Genomic DNA, 25,204 nt, shown 5'->3' on the forward strand with positions numbered 1-25,204 from the left:
ACATTTGGTCTACTCCAGAAAAGTAAGTCACCAGCCATGCTACCTGACAGCTGTCATGGTCGGAGATGGAATGATGTGAAGGTCAAGCTAATAAATGTGGCATTTATTTTCCAATGGACTGAAGAGCAGCCTTTACAGTTATTGCTAAGCCACTGGCAATGTTGCAAACATTAGTTGTAGAATAAAAATCATTGCAAGCAGATGAGGCAGGATAAAAAGAAAATATTGTAGCAGAACTCATGTAATTCCCTTCACTAGGAACAACAGAAGGGCGAAGCTAGTACTGACATTTAGAAACAAGGATCCAAAGCAACTGTCATATTCTATGTAACAACAATACTTTAAGAAATTAAATGCAGAGGATTACAAAAAATATGTATATGGTACACTGAAGACTGGATAAGGAAGTACTAGATTTGGTAACAGCACATGGGCAATGAGGATATCTTCTAAATGTAATGACTATCTGAGCTAAGGACCATCGCACCTAAGTTCACCAGACAAAATATTAGTCATCCTCTTAAAGCAGTACACTGCTCACTTCAAAGGGATGTTGATGGTGTAGAAATGGTGACCCTCCACTGGTCACCCCAGTTGTGGCAGTCATGTGGTGTGAATGTGCTAGCTGGTTGTATGTACCGTATTTACTCGAATCTAAGCCACACTTTTTTTCCGGTTTTTGTAATCCAAAAAACCGCCTGCGGCTTAGAATCAAGTGCAAAGTAAGCGGAAGTTCTGAAAAATGTTGGTAGGTGCCGCCACAAGTGACTTCTGCCATCGAATATAGGTAGCGCTGCATAGGCATGCTTTGCAGGCACAAAGATAAATACTAGCGCCAAAACCTCCGCGTCAGTAAATAAATTAAAAAAATAAGGGTGGAACACGAGCCTTCTTCTCCGCCCCGAGTTTCGACCACTGCATTTTATACATTATCCAACGAAATAAATACAAATTCCGTATTGTTCATCTTCGAATGTAGCAGCATTTCAATGTACTACGAAAATCCGACTGGCAAGACTGTTTGGGATGTTTGTCAATACGGCCAACCCCACGTTCTGAATTTTTTCCTACCTGTGAGAAGAGATGGTTGCTAATAGGAACTTTTATGAATTGTGAATCACATACAGTACTCTCTTCGCCATAAGAATAATACGAATATAAACATTTTGCCGTGTATTCTTTCATGTTTGCTGCTATCTCATTTAAATCCTGCCTGCCTAATAAACTACGAAACTTGGGTGAGACAACAGCAAACGCGGAAGAATATACATATCATGTCATGTTTATATTCGTATTATTCTTATGCCTAATAGTGATACAGTCAGAAATGAAGCACGGCAATTGATTAGATTCTTAAATCTAAGATGACTCTAATTTCTGTGCAGAATGTAATGTACTGAAGAGGCCTCTGCAAAGATTTTCAAACGGAGAAAAATTTTCGCTAAACTCTCATTCAGAATGTCTCCCATCAAAAGCAGTCTATTATTTGGTTCTTGTTGATCATTATCAAAGAAAGAAGCAGTGTAAGTAACAACAAATAGCACTCTCTTGCCGTTGTTTTGCTAATGAAATGATTTCTCTCTTTTTTTATTGTAAGTGGCGGTAGCGCGCACGAAAACAAGCCATGCCACGAGTGGGGACAGGCCGTATACACTCATATTAGAATGCGACAAACAATTCATGACACAGTACAGTAATGCATTTTCAGCTTAGAGTGACGTAAACACCTATAACAAAGAGAACGGCACTTACCAGATCAAAGCAAAATAAGCAATCAATTCAAACCAGACGTGAAAAAGGAAAGGTACCTGTATAAATACGGACGGAGTGCGTGACGCATAGCAATGGCTACCCAGTAAAGCTTAACTGCTAAGCTTACGACTCGAACCTACTGTAGCTGTATCATCATTCATTCGACCTAAATTGTGTCTCATATTACAATGGACCAACTTTGTTTCGATTTGTAGGTGTGGCCTAAAACTTTTCTCTCCCCTTGAATTTCGAGTCTCAAATTTCAGGTGCAGCTTAGATTTGGGAAACTTTTTTTTTTCTTGATTTCGAGTCTCATTTTTCAGGTGCAGCTTAGATTCGAGTGCGGCTTAGGTTCGAGTAAATACGGTAATCAACTTAGAAGGATTGATCAACATGGAGATGTGATAGAATGGCAGAAAGGAGATATTGTGTTTGAGTGAGCCCATGACTCCACAGTGAATGAAGTTGTCATATCTACTGGTGCATCAATGCAGATTGTCCAATGTGTCAACTGCTATTATTCTCACACAGGAAGAGACTTACTCATGACTGTCGTGGCCTTTCCCTGGGCAAGTAAATAGTATTGTGGAAGTGCTGGATGTGGACACCTGGTGACATATAGAGGTTTGGGTCAGTTCTGGAGTGGAAAATCCAGGTTCAAGTCCCAGTTTGGCACAAATTTTTCTGTCTCACAAATGAAATGTACAGCTGAAGTCTCATTGTATTTGCAGTTTCATACGTTTCTTGTACTTCACTCAGGTGTAGATCGCAGCAGTGCACAGCAGACAATGCATACTAGACTGCCAAATACAGACACTACAAACAGTATTTAAATGACTAGGCAAAGCCACAACAATAACAAGTAAGTCTCCTCCAGTGTGGGAATCACAGCAACTGTGTGCGAATAACAGCTATTGTGCAAGTGCTGGATGTGGACACATGGTGATAAGGAAACTTGGGCCAGTCCTGGAAGCATGCTCAGACAGCAGAATTGGTTAAGGTGACTGCTCACATAAAGTGGGAAATCTAGCAGATATTATGGGAGGTAATTTATACATAACAAGAACAAGAGTGGACCCAGTATCAATCCCCATGCTACACCTGTAGTGATTATTCCCCATTCTGAAGATGCTGTTTCATTGTGTACACTGAGTTCTGTAAGGTAACACACTGTCGTTTTAGTTAGATAGGATGAAAACTAGACACCAGTGAGCTCTCCAATACCATCATATTTGAGTTTCTCTAGGACAATTCTGTAACAGCACAACCAGATAACACAATATACACACATATAACTCAGTTTCTTAGTAACTGTTATGTTTTCTGATTTAATAATTTACATTTACAGTCTCAAGAAGTTCTGTGTTTTTTGGAAAAAAAACTCTTTGAGGAACTCACTTGGCAGGATCCATAGAAGCACTGAGTTTGGCAAGTCGAGGACCAAATTTTCCTTTTTCATTGCGTTGCCAACCAATCCATGATGGAGTTATCTTTGGTGGCGCATTATCTTCAGTAGGTAGTTCAATATTTAGTACAAGACTGGAGAATGCAGACCAACTTTGACCATCTCCACATTTTTGTAGGCGTAGAGCTATTAACTGAAGTGGTTTACCTAAAATCTCTTTACTAAAAAGAAATAATATGTATTATACACATTATGTAATGAGAAATTATAACTTAATATATGTTTAGGATTATTTCATCATCTGAAAAGATAGCATGCTAAAGCTGAAGTATGAACGAAGAAAAGTAAGGATCTTACTTTTGTGAAATGGGCCCTTATAAACATGCAAAAGCAGACTATAGAATGGTACGCAAGTAGAGTGAAACACTGGAAAAATTTATCAGTACAGCTCCCTTCAGTGTTTTTCGATAGTTTACTTAATGATTTATAATGTAACTAGGTAGGTAAAAAATCTACTCACCAAGTGGTGGCAGAAGAACACACATACAAAAAAAGGTTTTCAGTATGCACGCTTGCAAAGCCAGTGGCTCCTTCTTCCAGCAGAAGAGTTGAAGGGAAGGAAGAGGGTTGAAGGAAAAGGACTGGAGTGGTTTAGGGAAAGGAGTAGAGTTCGGAAAAGTCACCCAGAATCATGGATCAGAGGAGACTTAGTGTCCGGTAAGTCTCCCCAGACATGGAGTTCTCGTGGCTTTTCTGAACTCTACCCTTTTCCCTAAACCTATCCAGTCCTTTTCCTTCACCCTTCTTCCTTTCCATTCTGGTGGAAGGAGGAGCCACTGGCTTCAAAAGCTTGCATACTTAAAACTTTTTTTTTTTTTAAATATATATGTGTGTTCTTCCATTCCCACTTGTTGAGTAGATTTTTTTATCTATCCAGTTACATTATATTGTCAAAAACTGATTATTTTCGTTGTTACTTAGTGAATCAGATTTTCTCAACATGTAACACGACTCCCAGTCACATGATTGAGACACACTGTTACGGCAGGTCTTAGATTTGACAGCAACAGCATGCTGCTCTCTACATACATTAGATGATGTGCGCTGACAAATTATGTAGTATACAACAGGACCCACAGGCTGTGGGACAACTGTGACTCCTATATGCACTCTTCTGCATCCGTGGGAAATGCTGCAGAGAGCACGACTCCAGATACTTGTAGTGACCGGTCAGTTTGTTACTGAACAACTTCCACCTTGTATAGCTGCTGTTTATTTGCAGCAAGTCACATAAAGTAATGGCAGCATAGTTCATCATGACCTTAGGTTACAACAGTATTTCAGTCAAATAAATTTCCACTGCAAATTTGATACACACCCTGCTATTACATTTTAACACAATGTTACTCATTTTTGTTTCCTTAATTATTCATAATGTATTTGAACATTTCACAGATAGGTATCCTACATGTTATATGTGCAGGAAATTACAAAATGGTATTTTTCCAGGTTAGATTGAGGGTTCACTGAAAGTAACCACTAGTGCCAGGCAGTGTATCTCAGAGGATCTCTGAATCCCTGGGATTTATTGGGAAATCTTGTAACAACCACACTATCTGGGCACGCCTTAAATAGTGACCAAGAGAACATTTGGTTGGCTGGTTGGGTTGGAGAAGGGATCAAACTATGTGGTCATCAGTCCCTCCGACCTTGGGATAACTAAAACCGATAAAACCTCACACTATAAGAGGGAAATACAATGGCCATAAAATTACAAACTATTGACAGAGTAGGAAGGAAGAAGGCAGAAGAAGAAAGGAGGGAAAGAAAGCAATGAATGACAGCAGCATGAAGAAAGAAGCACAGGTAGACAAGGTAGACACTCAAGATAAAACAGACTCCATAAGCAGAGGAGTGGGAAGACAGATGGCTGGGGTGAACCACCAAGCCCAATCAAAGCCAGTCCAGTCGGGGCGAAGGGGGGAGCAAGACAGCCTGCCATCCCCTCCACACACCAATAAGGTTGAAGGTTCCACCCTTAAATAAAGCAATTAAAAAAAAAAAAAATACTGTAAAATGAGATCAGCCGCTGAGGCATTGTCAGCCAACACCAGGGGTTGCGAGTCAGGAAAGCCAAAATTCTGTCACATGACAGTTAAGTTGGGACAGTCCATTAAGAGGTGAACCACAGTCAACATCAATCCACAACGACAGAGAGGGGAGTCCTCACAATGGAGGAGATAGCTGTGAGTCAGCCAAGCATGGCTGATGCAGAGCCAGCAAAGGACGACAGAGGCCTTACGAGAGGCCGGTAAGGAGGACCGCCACATAGTTGTAGAATCCTTTATCATCCTGAGCTTGTTCAGAGAAGAAAAAGTGTACCATTCTGCATTCCAAAGTCCCAAAACCTGGTGATGTAATGCCAAGTGAAGATCTATTTCCGGAATGCCAACAGCAAGTTAGTAGCCAATTTAGCCAGTTGATCAGCAAGTTCATTGCCATGGATCCCGACATGGCCTGGGGTCCAAGTGAAAACCACTGAGTATCCATGTTGATCAAGAAGAGAAAGGGAGTCCTGGATAGCTATGACCAACAGATGGCGAGGGAAGCACTGGGCGATAGCTTGCAAACTACTCAAGGAGTCACTACAGATAGCGAAGGACAGTCCTGAGCAGAAGCGGATACGGTCCAGTGCGTGCAAGATGGCTCTCAATTCTGCAGTAAAAACACTGCAGCCATCTGGCAAGGAATGAAGTTCCTTGTGTCTCGCATAGGTGTAAGCATAACCAGTGTGACCAGCAACCATGGAGCCATCAACATAAATCACTTCTGAACCCTGGAATGAACTGAGGAGACAGTAGAAATGGTGGTGAAGGGCCTCCGGAGGGACAGAATCCTTTGAATTCATGGAGAGATCAAGACAGAGCTGTGGCCGAGAGATGCACCAGAGAGGGGTACGTGTGTGAGAGGAGAAAAGAGGCGGTACAGGGAAGTGCTGGAGCTCAGAAAAGAGCAACTGAATGCGGGCAGCCATGGTAAGCCCACATTGTGGCCGCCGCCGCGGGAGGTTGATCTCCGCGTCTGGATAAAGGAGACCATATTTAAGTCATACCCCACGGTGGTGGATGGGGTCTAGTATCTGGAATGCCAAAGGTGACGCAGAACCATAGACATGACTCCTGTAGTCTAAATGAGACTGGACCAGTGCTTTGTACAATTACAGTAGAATAGAGCAGTTTGCACCCCAGGTGGTATTGCACAGACATCTAAGAACATTGAGATGTAACCAGCATGTCCTCTTCAGATGGCGAAGATGAGGGAGCCATGTCAACTGGGAATCGAAGACCAGACCCAAGAAGCGCTGGCCGTCCACCACCTCGAGGGACTGGCCATCGAGGAACAGGTCCAGATGGGGATGGACTGTACGGCAACAGCAGAAATGCACGACATGCAACTTGGCCACCGAAAACTGAAAACCATGGGAGAGAGCCCAAGATTGCGAGAGGTAGATTGCCCCCTGTAGACGGCATTCTGCAGTTCCCATGACGGAGGAAGCAACGTACACTCATGCTCATAAATTAAGAATAATGATGATACATGGTGAAACAATGGTCTGGTTGGTGGTTTGCGGGTTTAAATCACCTCAGGGTATGACCATGTGGTGCATTTGACCTGCAGTCATCGCACAGTGGCGCTGGCAGCAGTCCACATACGCAGAGGTATGCTGGTGCATGTCAGAGTATGGTGCAGCGAGTAAGTGTGCAGATGTTTTCAGACGTGCTAATGGTGATTGTGTGTTGAAAACGGCTCATAGAACACACATATTGATGGCGTTATGAGGGGTAGTATACTAGGGCGACTGGAGGCTGGTTAAACACAGCAGGTCGTAGTACAGGTCCTCCGTGTGCCACAAAGTGTGATCTCAAGATTATGGCAATGATTCCAGCAGACAGGAAATTGTCCAGGACGTCCACAGTGTACAATACCACAAGAAGACCGATATCTCACCATTAGTGCCCGCAGACGGCCACGGAGTACGGCAGGTAGCCTTGCTCAGGACCTTACTGCAGCCACTGGAACAATTGTCTGCAGACACACAGCCTACAGATGACTGAGAAGACATAGTTTATTTGCCTGGAGACCTGCAAGGTGCATTCCACTGATCCCTGGTCACAGGAGAGCCAGTAGTGCCTGGTGTCAAGAACACAGTATATGGTCATTGGAACAGAGGTCCCAGGTTATGTTCACAGACGAGTCCAGGTATAGTCTGAACAGTGATTCTCACTGGGTTTTCATCTGGTGTGAACCGGGAACCAGATACCAACCTCTTAATGTCCTTGAAAGGGACCTGTATGGAGGTCGTCGTTTGATGGTGTGGGGTGGGATTATGATTGGTGCACGTACACCCCTGCATGTCTTTGACAGAAGAACTGTAACAGGTCAGGTGTATAGGGACATCATTTTGCACCAGTATGTCTGCCTTTTCAGGGGTGAGTGGCTCCCACCTTCCTCCTGATGGATGATAATGCACGGCCACACTGAGCTGCCATCGTGGATGAGAGCCTCGAAACAGAAGATATCAGGCGAATGGAATGGCCTGCCTGTTCTCCAGACCTAAACCCCATCGAGCACGTCTGGCATGCTCTCAGTCGACGTATCGCTGCACGTATTCAAACCCCTGTGACACTTCAGGAGCTCCGACAGGCACTGGTGCAAGAATGGGAGGCTATACCCAAGCAGCTGCTCAACCACCTGATCCAGAGTATGCCAACCCGTTGTGCGGCCTGTGTACGTGTGCATGGTGATCATATCCCATACTGATGTCAGGGTACATGCGCAGGAAACAGCGGCATTTTGCAGCATGTGTTTTGGGATGGTTTTCTCGACATATAACCAATACTGTGCACTTAAAGATCTGTACCGTCTGTGTTCCCTATGTGCTTGTGCTATTAGCACCAGTTTTGTGTAGTGCCATGTTGTGTGGCACCACATTCTACAATTATCCTTAATTTATGAGCATGAGTGTAGATACAAAAATCGTCAGCATACAAAAAGGGGGACACTGTCAGACCAGCAGCCACCACCAGTCCATTAATGGCTACAAGAAATAGAGGGACGCTCAGCAAGGAACCCTGTGGAACCCCATTTTCTTGCAGATGGGAAGTGCTGTAGGTGGAACCAATTTGGACCCAGAAAGAGTGACAAGAAAGAAAGTTACGGATAAAAACGGGCAGAGTGCCACGAAGGCCCCATTCGTGAAGGGTGGTGAGGATCTGGTGGCGCCAGGTGGTGTTGTAGGCTTTATGAAGGTCAAAGAAGACTGCAATGTGTGCCGATGGGCAAAAGCTGACCAGATAGCAGACTCCAGGTGGACCAAGTTATTCACCATAGAGTGGCCACAGTGAAAACCACCTTGAGTCAATGATAAAAGGTTGTCGGATTCAAGCCACTGACTCACCAGGCATTCAAGGAGCTTGCAGAGAGTGTTGGTAAGGTTAATTGGACAGTAGCTATCCAACTGAAGAGATGGCTTCCCAGGATTCAACACCAGAATAACAGTGCTTTCCTGCCACAGGGTAGGAAATACCCCCTCACTCCACAGACGGTTGAAAAGGGTCAGTATACGATGGTGGCCAGCCACTGATAAGTGTTGGAGCATTTGGTTATGCATCTAATCCGGTCCAGGAGCCATGTCAGGGCAAAGGGTGAGGGCACTGGTGAATTCCCACTCGGTAAATGGGGCTCTAAGCAGCGAGAAACAAAAGACAAAGGCAGTCATTCTGAGCACTCTTTCAGGAGGAGGAATTTGGGCAGATACTGAGTAGATGCAGAGGCTTGGGCAAAGTATTGAGCGAAATGCTCTGCGACAAAGTCCGGATGGGTAAGGACAACACCATGCACAGAAATTCCTGCAATGCCGGTAGGAGGACGAGGGCCAAAAATTCGCCTGAGTTTTGCCCAGACTTGTGAAGAGGAGGTGTGTGGTCCTATGGCAGCCACATATTGCTCTCAGCAAATCAGTTTCTGAAATTTGATTAATGCGCCCAGGTGCGGAGTTGTTTAAAGACTAGAAGGAGAGCAGTATAAGGGTGCCACTTGAAGTGTTGATGAGCATGGCAGCGGACTTTTATGGCCACAGCAATTTCCACAGTCCACCAAGGGACCACCTTCCGACGGGGGTAACCTGAGGAAGAAGCGATGGCTGAAATAGCTGCGGAAAGAATGGCGGCAGTCAAAGTCTGTGTAGATTCATCAATACTGCTGGTGGTAGTAAAAGGGGGGATGGTAGCAAAGGAGAAGGCACCCCTATCAGCTTTAGAGAACGCCCACCTGGGAGGGTGATGGAGCGAGATACACTGAAGGAAGGTCTAAACAATCGGGTAATGATCGCTGTCACGTAAGTCATCGTGGACACCTCACTGAATGGAGGGAAGAAGGCTGGGACTGCAGTTGGAGAGGTCAATGGCAGAGAAAGTGCTGTGTGCCACACTAAAGTGTGTGGGAGCATTGGTGTTTAGTAGACAGAGGTCAAGCCCTGACAGAACAGCTTCAACTGTCCTGCCCAGGGTAGTAGTCGTGTAACCACCCCAAAGAGGGTTGCTGGCATTAAAGTCCCCTAGAAGCAGGAAGGGAGAAGGGAGTTGTTGAAGAAGGGTGGTTAGAGCAAGGGATAAAGGGCGGCCTGTCAGGCGGGAGGTAGAGATTACAGATTGTGATTGGAGTGGCCAGATGGACCCTGACAGTTATTGCTTCCTGAGTGGTATGGAGGGGAACCCATTTACTAACAATGTCCTTGTGGACCAAGGTGCAAACACCACCAGAAGCCCACAACGGGGCCGATTCGGTTACGACAGAAAGTGTGGAACCCATGAAGGGTGGGTGAGTAAGAATTGACAAAATGGGTCTCCTGGAGAGCAATGCAAGCAGCAGAGTAGGAGGAAAGAAGGGGCTGCAACTCTGGGAGGAGACACAATTATCCATTACAATTCTACTGGAGGATTCTCAAGCTGGAATCCAAATGGGAAGCGAACAGACCAGAGCTGGTCACTCCGCTGAGTTGCCATCCATCACCGATAAGGATGGGGTAATGTCCATATAGTTGGGGTCAGACTCTGTTGGTTCATTGGCTGGAGGAGGGGAAGGTGCCACCTCATGGGGTACCAGAGGGGCCTTGCTCTTGTTCTTGTGTTTCTGCTTCTTCTCTTGTGGAGGAAGAGAAGGGCAGACTGCAGCAAGGTCGAGCATGAAATTACACCTAGCAATCATGGCGCCCACCGGTCGTGGACCACACGGCTGATGTGGAGCTGCAGGTCGCCTTTCAGGGGGGTACCAGGAAGAGGAGTCCCGGGAGTGAGCTCCAGCACCAGCGGCTGCCGAAGACGGGGAGCACTTCTCCAGTGGGGGAGCAGCATTCGAAGTGGTGGGTATGGGCACTGATGGGGAGGGGGAAGGGGAGTGGGAGCAGGAGGGTGAGGAGGAAGGTGCAGTACAAATGGGGTGGGGCTGGGAAGAGGAGGGGGTAGGAGGGGGATGGACATAACTGAAGCAAAAGTAGAAGTTATAGGCACGGGATGGAGCTGGTCATACTTTCAACAAGCCTCAGTGCAGGTAAGTTGATCTAAGGTCTTATATTCTTGAATCCGCTGTTCTTTCGGGGAGCACGGGCACTCTCCTCATGGAAGGGAGGGGTGCCCACAGTCACTGCAGAGGGGATCATGGGTGCAGCGGCAAGACATGTCCAAACCGTAAGCATTTAAAGCATCACATCAGTGGTGGAATGTAAGTTTTTATATCACAACGATACACCATCACTTCGACCTTCTCTGCGAGCATATTCCCCTTGAAAGCCAGGATAAAGGCACCTGTATCGGTGTGATTATTTTTAGGGCCTCGTTGTACATGGCGGATAAATCGAACTCCTCACCGCTCGAGGTTTGCACGGAGCTCCTTGTCAGTTCGGAGAAGAAGATCCTTGTGGAAAATGATGCCCTGTACTGAGTTCAAGGATTGGTGGGGTGCGACAGAGATTGCGATGTCCCCGAGATGGTCACAAGCATGCAGGGCTTCAGAATGGGCAGTAAAAGATGTCTTTATGAGCAAAGAACTGGACCGCATTTTACTCAAGGATTCCACTTCGCCACACTTATCTTCAATCGTCTACATGAAAAACAAAGGCTTGGTCATGGCAAAACTTTCACCATCTGTCCTGGTACAAACCAGGTACCGAGTTTCAACCCAAGCCGGCGAGCTTGACCCTCTTCCCAGGGGGTGGCCAGGGAGTGGAAGGCCGAAGGATCAGAAGAAGGAGTGTCATGTCTTCTATCACTCTGAGAGATGGCCACAGAATGGCCAGGATGTTGACACTTTTGTCGCTTCATGTGCAAGGTGTCCGCCCTAATACCACCCACTCTGACCAGGGGCTCACCCTGTTGGCGCCACCCAGCCACAGCAAGGGCCGTCTGGCACGGCGGCCATTGCCGGGAGTTCTGATGCCCCAAAGTGATGAGCATTGACTCCTTGGCACACACATGGCGTTAACAGCTCAGGTACTAGCAGTGTGATCCCTGTGTTGTCAGGGGGCTCAGCCAAGTGGATACTTAACAGCCCCACCACACGGACTGGCACCTTGCTGGTGGCCTAGCAGGAAGGGAACCAGGGTGCAAGGGGAAAAGGGAGGGGGAGAGGAGCCTGCACCATGGAAACTAGGTTGGGAGTTCATCCCCAAATGGCTCACACTGAATGGAAAATGTTTCAATATAAAGAAGTCCACCAAGAGGGAAGGGAGGGGGCAGGAAGAAAGGTTCAAGGACAAAGAAGGAGAGGAAGGAGAGGAACAGGGATGGTAATGCAGTCTGGAAAAAGGAAGAAGGCTGCAATAGCTTGGGGCCCCGTGCACGCTAGACACGTACCCACAAAAGGGACTGTGGGCCGCCTGGGGGGAAGAGAACACTTGGTACTCTGTTTCTCTCCTTGACTTGGAAACCCTAGAGACAGTTCTTTTCTATATATAAATTTCACCCCTGTGGAGAAAAGATCTTAGCGTGCGGGTCTGTTCTGAAATGAAAACTTTCACTCTCTGGAAGAGAAGTCAGCAAAGTGAAAAATGTTGAGAGGTTGCAACTGTGTCCCAGAAGATGAATTAAATCTGAATTTATTTCTTCATATGTGGTGTTCTGTCACAGACAGGATCAGTGCTTTACCACGTTACTAGCTTCAGTTATAAACAATACAACGGTTGTAGTCAAGTCTTTCCTCGCATAACATTTTATCCTTTATGATAAGCAGTAGAGTTTCTGAGGAGTTCAGAAGAGTATGTACAAATATACATTAAAAATATAAAATGATTAAGGTTTTTAAATCACAGTTTTAAAAAAAATTAAATTATATAAATAATTTGCATGCACTCAAAAAATTCTATTTCTTATGCTACAACATCGATGACTCAGCTCTTGAAATTCACAAAGTGGTCACATTTTTTTTAATATATTACTTGCCAAATATTGATTTGTAATTATGGATATTGAAACTATGAACTGGTCTGTGACACAAACACAGATATGTTCATAAACAACTCATTCTTTGTATTACTACAGATGTCAGTTTATACCTGTTCCTTAATTTACAAAGAGCCGAGGTCAATGAAATTACTACTATTTCTTGGTGGACAATTTCATTTTGCCACAATGCATTAGATGGATTAGAAATAAGCATTACTTAAAAGACATCAATAAACACTGATGATGGAAATTGAACAAAATAGTAAGTGAAAAAGAAACCAGTAGTATTTCACTGCCTGAAATTAATACTGCTTTGTTATGAAGTTACTGATTACTGAGAAGTCTTGTACTCAATATATGACATCAGTCAGCCACAGAAAAATTTCAACTTTAAAGAATTAAAAGATTTTTAACACAATATAATCAAGAATGAAGACCAAACTTTGTTTCCATTACTATTGTACTTTAAGAGATAAATGCAGTGAGAGAAAAATCACAAATTACAATTCAGGCAAACTCCTAGACAACATACCAGTGGTAGATGACAAGCGCCAGTAGGTTCCGTAATGGCCATCCAGGATTAGCAGGTAATACTGATGGATCAGCAAACCCAAGATACAATCCATTTGTTATATTATTTTCATTTTCTATATGACATTCTTGTTTCAGTAAATCAATGTCACATAGTGGAAGTATGGAAACTTTACCACTTTGTACTTGTACTAAGAAAAATGGACGTTGTTTCCAGTCTTTAATATTTGTATAGGCATCCAGAAGTTGCTGCATCTAATGAGATAAGCAATGTACATATAAGTTCATGTTCTTAATGCTCATATGAGCATATGTAAATATGTGGTAAAACCATCTTGGAGAGGAAGTCACCTGGAATGACACTGAGTACTTGCTTTTTTGACAGCATAAATTTTCTTATCAGAGGTAAAATTCTGACCACTGTCAAGATGCACAGAGTTCTTTACACAAAAAGTTGACATTGTTTCAATTAATTAGTTGTTAGCTACAAAAAATAGATGACTCAGAATTTTTTTCGATTATGGAGAGGATCACTTAATGATGAAGCTACTAATTAACAGGTTTCCTAAAAAAGTTCAGTTTTCTTGATTGGTCTGATTTGATTTCTTACTTGATCATGTTGACTACATATTCTACAAATGGTGTACAAGTAGTATAGGACAAGTCAAGTGAAATAATAGAAAATTATGTGAGCAATTTATATATTATACAAATACTTACATTATGAAAAGGATATTTGCTTACATATATGGGAGATGCTGAATTGCAGACAGGCACGACAAAAAGACTGTCTGAGAGTGAGCTTTCGACGAACAAGGCCTTTGTCGAAAATAGACAACACACACTCTATATGTGTGTACGTGTGTGCATGAGTGTGTTTTGTCTTGTTGGCCAAAAGCTCAATTTATGACGTTCTTTTTGTTGTGCTTATCTGTGACTTAGCATCTCTGCTACATGGTGAGAAGCAACTATCCTTTTCATAATACTGTCACATTCCATCTCGGATTTTCCACTGTTTGATACAAGTAGTTATTTTCTATGAATGATTGTTTGCGGACAATATTACAACCTGCATTTCACTGGTATAAGTTAAAGTGTGCACATTTTAACCTATGACATAAATAAATTTACATTTTATCATTATAATTTACGGCAGAAATACACAATTTTGTTACATTCCATCCTCGATTTTCCTTTGTTCAATTTTGTCTTCATAATTTAAATAAAGATTTTATTTTACGAATGTTTTTTCGTTATTTAATCTAAGTGGTTTTCCCTATTTTGACTCAAAAGGTTGTTTTATTCCACTACGAATTAATTCATTTTATGATAAGTTTGTTCTCTGAGGAATGTTTTTAGTTTCCCTTGGAATATCTGTATGCTATTAATTTCCTTTTTTATACTGATGGGAAGCTTAGTTGCTCCCCTATGGGCTTTAGTGAGAGTTGCAGAGACTTGGTTGAAATTTTTCCCCAATCTCGTGTTATTCTTGTGAATGTCACAAGTCCCCCCCCCCCCCCCCCCCCCCCCCCCACCTAGAATAATTCCTTGTTGCTGGCTACAAACATCAGTGAGTATATCAAACAATGGAAACCCCAGGTAGAAGTATCAACAATGTGCTGCTTACCATGAAGAAGACATGTTAGGCATTGAGTATACATATTGATCTGTAACAGTAAATATTCTGAGAGTCTTAGAGAGAGACCACTGCAGGATGTTCTGTTAGAGAACCCACATATTAACCTCACTGCTTGTTTTTGCTGTTTGAACACTTTTTCAACTCCTGTAGCATTTCCCCAGAAGATAATACCATAGGACAGAACACAACAGAAATATGCAAACTATGACAAGAGCAATATTTCTCTGCCAACAATGTGAGAAATAGTTCTGAGGGAAAACCAAGCTGTGCTAATTTTTTGACCAGCTGATCAACTTGCTCTTTCCATCCAAGCTATCTGTCTATCTGGATGCCTATGAATTGTGTATGAATGGTTTCATAAATTTTTTGGATGTTGATCTCCATTTCAGGAAGCTGAAGTCTTTTATTTACTGTCTGAAACTGTATAATGTTAGTTTTTCAAAATTTAGGGTTAGGCTATATGGTATGAACCATTTGTGTACTTGGTTAGTGACTGAGAGGGCTGTATCCTGCATTGCGGAGTTGGGACCCTTGATCAGAATAATTGTATCACCCGCAAACATGACTATTTTTGCTCTGCCATTAATTGTAACTGGTAGATCATTAATGCAGATCAGGAAAGTCAGTGGCCCAAGGAATGAGCCCTGGGGAACTCCATATTTTATGAGGTGTGATTGAAAAGTTTTAAGAATGGATCCGCTACTGCTTACTGGTTTGGTGGGCAGGTACACGGAGGGGGGGGGGGGGGGGGGGGAGTGAGTCATTGCCTTGTCCTTGAACGTCCTCTGACAGGAAACTGTGTTTCCTTTATTCAGTTCATTGAGGCAGCTGGTTGAGTGTGTGTGTGTTAGGGCTTGTTGCCGCATTCTGTCTGTGTGAAAATGGATGTAGAAAGGGACCAACGAGTTTGTGTGAAATTTTGTTTAAAACCGAGAAATCAGCTTCTGAGACTTACCAACTATTAAAAACAACCTTTGGAGATAATTTTATGAGTCAGTCAAATGTTTTTGTCTGGTTCAACAGATATAAAAATGGTTGTGAATCATTTGAAGATGAACCACTGTCTGGCCATCCTTCCACCTCAAAAACAAATGAAAATGTGAAAGTTCGTGACTTAGTGTGCTCTGATCATAGATTTACAATTAGGGAGATGGCTGATGAACTTAATTTAAGTTTCTATGTAGTTCATTCAATTTTTAACTGAAGATCTGAACATGCATCGAGTGTTCGCAAATTCATTTGAAAAGTGTTGTCAAGTGACCAGAGACAATACCAACTTGAAGTGTGCCAAGAACTGTTTAATCGGACTAAAAATGACCCAGATTTGTTAATAGGATAATTACAGGTGACAAATAGTGAGTATTTGAATATGATCCTGAAACCAAAGTATAGTCTTTGCAGTGGAAGACCCCAGGTTCACCAAGACCAAAAAAAGCACGTCAAAGTCTGTCGAAGGTGAAGACAATGTTTATGACTTTTTTCGATTCTACCGGTATTGTGCAGCATGAATTTACCCCTGGATGATAGACAATTAACCAGGAATACTACAAATGTGTCCTTGAGCATTTGCATGAAAAGGTGTGGAAGAAAATGCCTGCATTGTGGAAAGACAGGAGTTGGGTGCTACACCATGACAATGCTCTGGCTCATCGTGCCTTCTCCACCATTGAATTTCTGACCAAATTCAAAATTCGTGCCCTTCCACAACCACCGTATTCCCCACTTTCCAATCACACCTCATAAATTTCCCAGTTTGAGTTAACTGTTAGACTAGCCCCTATTAAGATAACGCTTTGCTGCCTGTTGTGTAGATAAGATTCTAGCCATGTCAAAAGTTTGTCTTTGATGCCATAGTGTGGAAGATTTTTTTAGCAACATGTTCTGATCTACACAGTCAAAGGCTTTAGATAGGTCACAAGAGATCCCAATTGGATACTTTCTGAGACTTAATTCACGTTGAATTTCATCTGTTAGGCTAAATATTGTTCTCTCTGTGGAGAATCCCTTATTAAAGTCGAACTTTGTAGATGTCAGTAAGCCATTTTGTGTCATGTGGCCACAAATCCTATCATAAACTATTCTTTCGAACACCTTTGAGAACACTGGCAGCAAAGAGATGGGCCAATAACTGGATAGTACATTCATTGGCCCACTTTTGTGGATGGGCGTCACTACTGCATGTTTTAGTTTCTCGGGAAATGTCTCAGTTTTCATTGACTGAATAGTATAATATGTGACTGATTAAGTCTGCACATGATTTTAAAATACAATTTGATATTCCATCATATCTGGAAGATCCAGGGCTTTTAAGTAATTTTTTTTTTTTTTTTCAATTTCTTTAGGAGCTGTCCTTTCGAAATGAAGTGCTACATTTGGTGTGATTTGAATGTGATTTAGTAGGTCTATGGCTTCTATGGGAGACTGTTTATTATGGTTCCCTGCACTTCCAGCTATAGTGAGAAAAAAGTTATTAAAATCGAGGCTGCAACTTTTTGGTTATTCTTGTCTGAAACACAACCAGAGGACTATGGAGTCCCTGCTAGTTCAGATTTTATGTTCTTATTTGTCTCACTTTTTATGATGTTCCATATGGCTTTTACTTTGTTGTTTAACTTGCTAAATTTTTAGTCAAAAAGCATTTGTTTAGCCTTCTTGATTACCCACATTAGAATTCCAGTGTATTTTTTGTATTGTAGTTTCACTGCTAGGTTTGTTCTAGCCCTATGTTCTACACCTAAGTCTTTCTTTTTAGCACATGATATTTTGATACCAGCTGTTATCCACGCTTTCCTCCCACAACAGGTTGATATTTTAATCTTTCTTTGGGGGAAGCAGACTTCAAAATGTTTGAGAAATAAATCCAGGAATGAACAGAATTTCTCATTCACTGTAACTGCCTGGTACACTTCCTCCCATTGCTCGTGTTGTGATTAATGTACCCAGAATGTAATAACACCAATCTGTGGAAACATAGATGGACCAAACATATTAACGCATAACCTTGCAGCAATAAGAATCAATAAAATCATGCTGAGTTTTCAGCTGTGCCAGGTATACCTTTCAACAGCTCACTTCTCAGCCACTGTTAAGCAGTACCTGATTGGTAAATCTGATACTGCTTGCTCTCGTCCCTGTAAAATTGTGTTCACAATCATTGTCTTGCTAAGCAGAAGATGTCAGTGACTTAAATTATGGGCCTAATTTTTCTTGGAAAGTATTTAGACTCGTTGACATCAGTTCCTGTGTGTTAGGAGTAACATCGGCATTATCTCCTGAACATGCATCTAGTGTTGCAGTGACTGTTACTGCGTTCGCCACTTCGTGCTTCCTGTATGTGTTTATGAATGTTAATATGTGATACTTCAACCTTAAGTAAAGAAATTCTGGCACAAAAAGTACCATTTATTAAACATCTTCACAACGCCTACAGCCAATGACAGACACTTCAGATCATATTTGAGGATGGATACACAAGCAGGTGGCCTCCAAGGAACAGAAAAAGAATTTTGTGTTGTTGAAGAGAGACAACATTAAATCAGTATTGAGGTTTACAGAGAGAGAGAGAGAGAGAGAGAGAGAGAGAGAGAGAGAGAGAGAGAGAGAGAGAGAGAGAGAGAGAGAGAGAGGGGGGGGGGGGGGGGGTTATGCGATAACCCATAATGCCCTTGAAAAGTGTTGTAGGACTAAGAATGTCAAGCGCATAGAAGAATCCTTGTGAGTGGGCGCTATTACCTTAGGCAGACAGTGCACATTATAGAGCAACAAAACTGGGTATACCGAAACTGTTGACACCTAAATTCTTTCACGAAATCACCTATGATGAAAGATGCGTTAGAAAATCTGCACAGAATTTTAGTCAATAATGGGCCTGCCACCAAATTTCTGGGCTAGTAAAATAAAAGCTGTGATTGAGTGCCTAATGAAAACACACACAACTAACATGGTGGCTTATAGCTGCGTTCGGTTTAGTTAGGACATGGCAATTTCAAAGTTGAAGCAGGAGTTGCAAAGCACCAAATATTGCTTCATACAGCATGCCAAATCAAAAACCTTTCAGCCATCTAATTTTGAAGCTGTTATTTTGTTCAGCTACCAATTTTGGCGATTTACTATGCCATCTTCAGGTACCTCACCAATGTGTATCTTCAGGCCCCTGACCGATGTGTAGGAAGAGTCGGCAGATGATAGCTGAAGGGATTGCTCTAGCAAGCAGAAACCTGCAGATACCAGCATCTGAAGGCTGGACCCCATTTTGACTGGAAACGAGGTTGGAATCTTCCTATAAATCAATCAGGGGCCTGAAGATGGCATAGCAAATCACCATAACTGGTAGCCAAATAAAATAACAGTTTGTAAATTAGACGGCTGAAAGGTGTTGGAACTGACATCCTGTAGTGAACAGCTGAGTCCCACAACCATCTCTAAAAAGATGGACATGCAGAGAATTGCTTCATACGGTTATGGACTAAGCACCACTGATGTCACAACTAACAGCATGGCAACATAAGGATGAAGTCATCAACCACATAACATTGTGTTACCAATCAACAATGCTTCAGAAGTACTCTACTGAAATCTTGTGAAAATTTAATGACGTGATGGAGAATGAAGAAGTGTAGATATTGGTGTTTAAGAGCCTATCAACAATGACGTCATTAGACAGAGAGTACATATTCTGGCAAAAAACTGGCCATCTCCTACTCTCATCTACACTCATATTCTGCTAACCACTGAGAAGTGAATCACAAAAGGTAACCCCCCGCCCCCTTCCCCCATTGTACTATTTATTAAGGTTTCTATCTGTTCCATTCACATATATAGCTCAGGGAGAAAGATTGGGTGAAGTCCTCTGTGCACACCATAATTAGTCTAATGCTGTAATGGGGTACTTACAAGAGCCAAATGTGGGGAGCAGTACTATACTGCTAGACTACTTACTTCAAATTTTTGAAATGGGCTTTTGTGTAATAGTTTGCATCTATCTTCAAGCAGCTGCCAGTTCACATGTTACAGCATTTCCATGACACTATCCTATGGGTCATACAAGTTGACCATTAGTGCTGCCCTCCTTTGTATACATCCAATACTCCCTGTTAGGCCTATTTGGTATTGGTCTCACAACTTAAGCAACATGATGGGCTGCATGAGTATCTTGTATGAAATCTCTCTTAGAGGCTGACTGAATATTCCTAGTATCCAATTACTGAGCAGATGTCTGATACTTGCTTAGGACAGGACTGAGAGTATGTGGTTATTCTATTTCATATTCTGATAAATAGCTACAACAAGATTGTATGAGTTGACTGATTCTAATAGTGACTCACTGATATCGCAGTCACAGAAAACTACAATTTTGTGTTTCATGAAGTGCAAAATTTTACATCTCTAGTATAAAGCACACAACCAATCATTGCACCATTTACAAATCTTATCAAGATCTCAATGAATATTTGTGCAGCTTTTTCCATACAGTGCTTCATTACAGCTAACTGCATCGTCTGCAAAATGTCTAAGGTTACTATTAATATTGTAGATCAGATCATTAATATACAACACAAACAGCAAGTGCCCCAACAAACTTCTTGGGGGATGTCTGAAACACTCAGTTAGCCACACAATACTAACTGGCCACTGCATCACCTTCGCTGTACACATCTCACCACTCTACCAGCCAGGACAGAGACCAGTAATACCTCAACTAGACTCACGAGGTTGAGTGTACCCTGTTACCACCCTTTCATCAAAGAAAAATATCCATGGCAGTACTAGGAATTGAATCTGAAGCCACCACACAGCAAGCAGATGCACACACCTCTCAACTATAAAGACAGACAGTGTGATACTGTGTTGAATGCTCATGGCACACATTAAACTTTCTGCAAGATGCTAAGCTAATCTGTCTTTCTGCTACCTGTTCTGATAAAGGACATGATTAGTGTATTCCCATCTCTCATTGCAGCAACAGGTACTGTAATTTTGTCATATGATGACATGGTTGGAGACCATGGCTGTTATTTGAAGACAAATGTTGATGGTGTATCATGTCACTCAGGCAAAGTGAAGTGTAATGAAATTGTGGTCATGATAGCTGTAACCATGTATTAGTTTAATAGTTATGGATGGAAAACTGTTTGTGGGTTTCTGTCATCTGTTTTGGACGTAACACTTATAAGCATGGATGCTGCTTGTCTCCAAGCCAGGACAGCAATCACACTGTTACCATGAGTTGCAGTAAATGCACAGGGTGTGTAATCTCCATGAGTCGGCATCCCACTCCAGAGCAGTGCAGTGCACCATCGAGAAAACACATGTGCATGACGATGTTGAATGATGTCACGGCAGAACAGAAGAGTTCTAGAGAACTGTAAAAAAGTCATTAGTCAAATATACAAACTCAGATTGTACATATGAGTAATGTTTCCCTGTTGTTAGAAGTTGCACAATAAGTGATTGTACACTGAGATGCAATATACGCACTTCTTAAGAGAAGAAGTATGCTGTTTTCCTTCATAGAAGGTTAAAAAATTGGCGAAAATTATCACATTCCAGCATAGGCGCAACTGTAATGGTAATAAGGTCTAGCAAGCTACTCTGGCATGGCCCGAGACAAAATTTTAAATTACAGCTATTCAGACTTTCACAACAGCATCAAATTTGAATATATATTTAAAAAATATATACATATAATATATATTTAAAACATTTAAAGCAGAATACTGTAATACACATGATACCTAAGCTTTCTTCCAACTACTGGGCACAGTTTTTTGTTTGAGGGATCTGTAGCATATTATGGTTAAAAGATGGGCTAACTCATCTGTAAATCTTGTATAGCTTTAAGAGGGTACCCATTAGGTCCTTTTTCAGTTTTGGTAACTTCAGTCATTCCACAATTCTTCTGAAACTAATATCTATATATTTTGGCAATGACGAGAGAATTAAACTGGAGCAGTATCCTGGGTCCTCCTTTGTACAGAAACACTTGCAAATGGACTTCGGCATTCATGCTTTTGGTTTGTTATACTCAATTCCAGTGTCATTCTTAAGTGTCAGAACAATAACTTTGGTGATACTAAAAGTCCTTACAGACAACCACTATTTCTTTCCATTTTGGGATGGGTGTTTCGATAAGACTGAGCTATGGCAGCCACTGTGGCTTTGTTGTTCATTGCCCTCTTGACAACCAAACTTGTTTCAGTTAGCTTATCTGAAACTATAGCCCTATGCTTCGGTTTTCAGCCAATGTATAGTAAATGTTGTGTCCTTACACAGACTGTATACTGTTGAGCATCCCTCTCACCAGGAACTGTTTTTACTATTTACATATCTATATAGCATTAAGTCAACCATTTCGCTAAATCTGATGCATAGTTCTTCTACCCACTTCTGTCCACAACTAAATGGTTGAAATTCTTCCTTGAGATACGATGCTAATGTTCCTTTCTCTAATTTACTGGTCATGCAAATCTATTTGTTTCAGTTAGCTTTTGTTCTTTAATGGTCACAGTTGCTACTCTTCCTCATTCTCACTCACCATGCTAGTTTCTATGTGAATATTTTCAAACAAACAAAGTTGCAGTCACTTTAAGTGATTTAGAGAAACAATGAAAAGCCTAAATATAGAGTATCACATAAGGATTTCGATGACCACTCCTCCAAAATGTAATTTCAGTCAATCCACCACCATATTGAACTCCATTAATTGTGTTGGAAGCTTGACCAGGTTTTATCACATATAGACTAGTTTACACAACTTAAAATGTGTGTGTTTTCATCTTACAGAGAGGAGGGTGGAGGACACAGAGATGTTGCCATATGCCGTCATTATAGGCTAATGTTTTCAGGGGGTATGGCTGGTTAAAACAGTGAAAGAAATACTAGTAACTTACAGAGTCAAATTTCGAACATAAAATTCTTTATTCACTGGTATCCACAAACACATGCACCTATGAATGTGTCCCACACCCCTAGCACATGTCACAACATTTCTGATAAATAAAGTCAATCACCAGACACATTATTTTTTGTGTTGGACTCCCCCTGAAATCTTATTTGTGGTGACAGACTGATTTGTAGTGTAGCCCAAGATCTATGTTAGGGTGGTTGTGAGCTGGGGAAGTCAGTGAATGTGAAAGTAGAAAATCTGGTTGTTGTAACAGACTGACCGGTAGTGAAACCTAATATATATGTCCGCCACATTGGAAAATGCAAGGGGGCTCCAATACATAGCTTTTATCTGTAAGACAGTAGGCCTATACTTGCGAATATTTTGTACAGTAAGTTACTGCCTTATATTTCTCTCCTGGAATTAGACGGCTGAAAGGTGTTGGAACTGACATCCTGTAGTGAACAGCTGAGTCCCACAACCATCTCTAAAAAGATGGACATGCAGAGAATTGCTTCATATGGTTATGGACTAAGCACCACAATACAGCTGGTGTAGAACACAAAGGGCACCAACATATTATGTTATCAGCTGACCAGATGATACAACATTACCAAAATAATTTACAACTTATTTGACATATCTTTACCAATAGTGGCAACAGGATTTGACAGCCTGAGTGCAAGAAAGGGTCATGTCAGATGTTGCAGGGGGCAGGTATGACTTCAAATTCACTATATATTACAGAAATATTGTTCACTGCAGAGGGTAATACTGTGGTAGGGTTCATTTACAAGGATTACTGTTAACACTTTGCTGCTCCTGACTTCAAGCAAATGATATTTACACTGATATTTAATTTGATTCAATAACATAATATTGAGCATATGAGCAGCAATCACTTTTATGTTGACAAACACCAGTGCCCTTACAGTTCAGCTTTAAGGACTTGTCAATTTTATAGAGCCCATGAAAAGCAAGTATCCAGGTTCAAGTCTCAGTTCAAGGTTACCATTAATGAACACTACAGCACATACTCTGCTAAAAATTACACACACTATATACTTACCTGATCTCCACTAAATAATGTGTTCAGTTTTCTTGGCGGTCGAAACAGTTTAATGGATGGCAAGTTTATGGCTGGGAATGCAAACCAGTAATAGAAGTGGTATTTTTTTAAATCCTGCAAAAGATGTGATGATTAGTACTCCTGAAATAACTGTTATTCAGAAAAAAATCAATAGAATTAGATATTGTTTCCTTGTAACTGATGGAAAGTCACGACTTATTAGTTAACACAATGATAGTGACGGAAAATATTCTTCCATGAAAAACACTTTTTTTTGCAGAAATTCTGATTATAACACTTACAGCGTATGTCAGCAAGATAAACCTGGAAAGCAGAGACGGATTTTTCAAAGCTTCTGCTGTCCTTATTGAAGACAATAAGTTTTGTCCATATTCATCTAAAAGCTGCACTTTGTTATATTCCTTGAATGACTCTAATGTGTTCTTATTTATAATAGTCCCATGCATCGGTAATGCAAGTGGTTGATCTTGAAAGTCTCTGTACAACGAAATGTACATTGTTAACAGTCGTTATCTAGGTAAATATTGTATATGATGATTGGCTTACTTTAATGGTGGAAGGAATGTTTATATGTATATTACTCACTGATTATACGAACTAAAATCAACATGGACAGAACACATTGCGGGAGGTGTGGTACAAGTATAACAACCCCATACTGATCTGGCTTCTTCTTTCAGTTTGTCTATTTCAAGTTTAATTTGCGAGAGTTTGTGCCAAAACGTTGTATGTACGAATGACTCGAAAGGTGCATACAACAAAACATCTCGGTCTTTTTCCTGACTCATATCGCTTGTGATACTTTTGACGTTTTAAACAACGCGAGCAGATTGATTTTCTGGCAAGAATTATGTGGACACTCTACGCATACACTGGCGAGCACATTAAGCGAATACAGTGAACAACATTTATTAAGTACTTCATGGCCCGACCAATGTCATATCATTTTCGTCAAGCACCATAATGTTTTTTTAATTAAAAATTACGAAACAACACAGCACTGTGCACGTGACATTTGTTTCCAAATAGAATCGAAATCTTTACTGTCGACTCGAAACAAATTGACAGAAGTCGATGCCAACTGTCGATTCTATCACGTTATGTGTACATTTTAGTCAATACATCTATTTTTTTTTAATACTTTTAAGCCATCAAAATTTAGAAGTCAACAATGGTACTGAGTTCATTGTTTTCTTCAGTCTTGTAATTAATTATTTTTTTATAACTAACGTTGCGTTTTAATACTTCTAAGATTTTGTTTGCTTGGTGAGCTATGACTCTACACTGAATGATTCAAGAGTAGTTTGCACATTACACATTTATTGCACTTTCCTTTTGTACATTACGTGACACAGGCTTCTCCGCTTTGCAGCGGTGATGGTATCTACAGCCTTAATTGATTCGG

The 25,204-nt window shown here is 41.5% G+C and overlaps 1 protein-coding gene across 1 annotated transcript in view; it reads right to left on the bottom strand.

The window, feature by feature from the left end:
• The window catches only part of LOC126458520 (ubiquitin-like modifier-activating enzyme ATG7), a 107,844-nt gene extending 83,018 nt beyond the window's left edge, over positions 1–24,826 (bottom strand). Inside the window, exons 1-5 of the mRNA XM_050095624.1 lie at positions 24,385–24,826; positions 24,081–24,276; positions 23,779–23,892; positions 13,187–13,440; positions 3,151–3,378 (exon numbers count right to left, since the gene is read on the bottom strand). Coding sequence (XP_049951581.1) covers positions 3,151–3,378; positions 13,187–13,440; positions 23,779–23,892; positions 24,081–24,276; positions 24,385–24,587 — 995 coding nt within the window. The 5' untranslated portion in view covers positions 24,588–24,826. The remainder of the gene's footprint in view (positions 1–3,150; positions 3,379–13,186; positions 13,441–23,778; positions 23,893–24,080; positions 24,277–24,384) is intronic.
• Between the last annotated feature and the right edge of the window lie 378 nt (positions 24,827–25,204).

Source organism: Schistocerca serialis, chromosome 2 (assembly GCF_023864345.2).
Source record: "Schistocerca serialis cubense isolate TAMUIC-IGC-003099 chromosome 2, iqSchSeri2.2, whole genome shotgun sequence".
NCBI lineage: Eukaryota > Metazoa > Arthropoda > Insecta > Orthoptera > Acrididae > Schistocerca > Schistocerca serialis.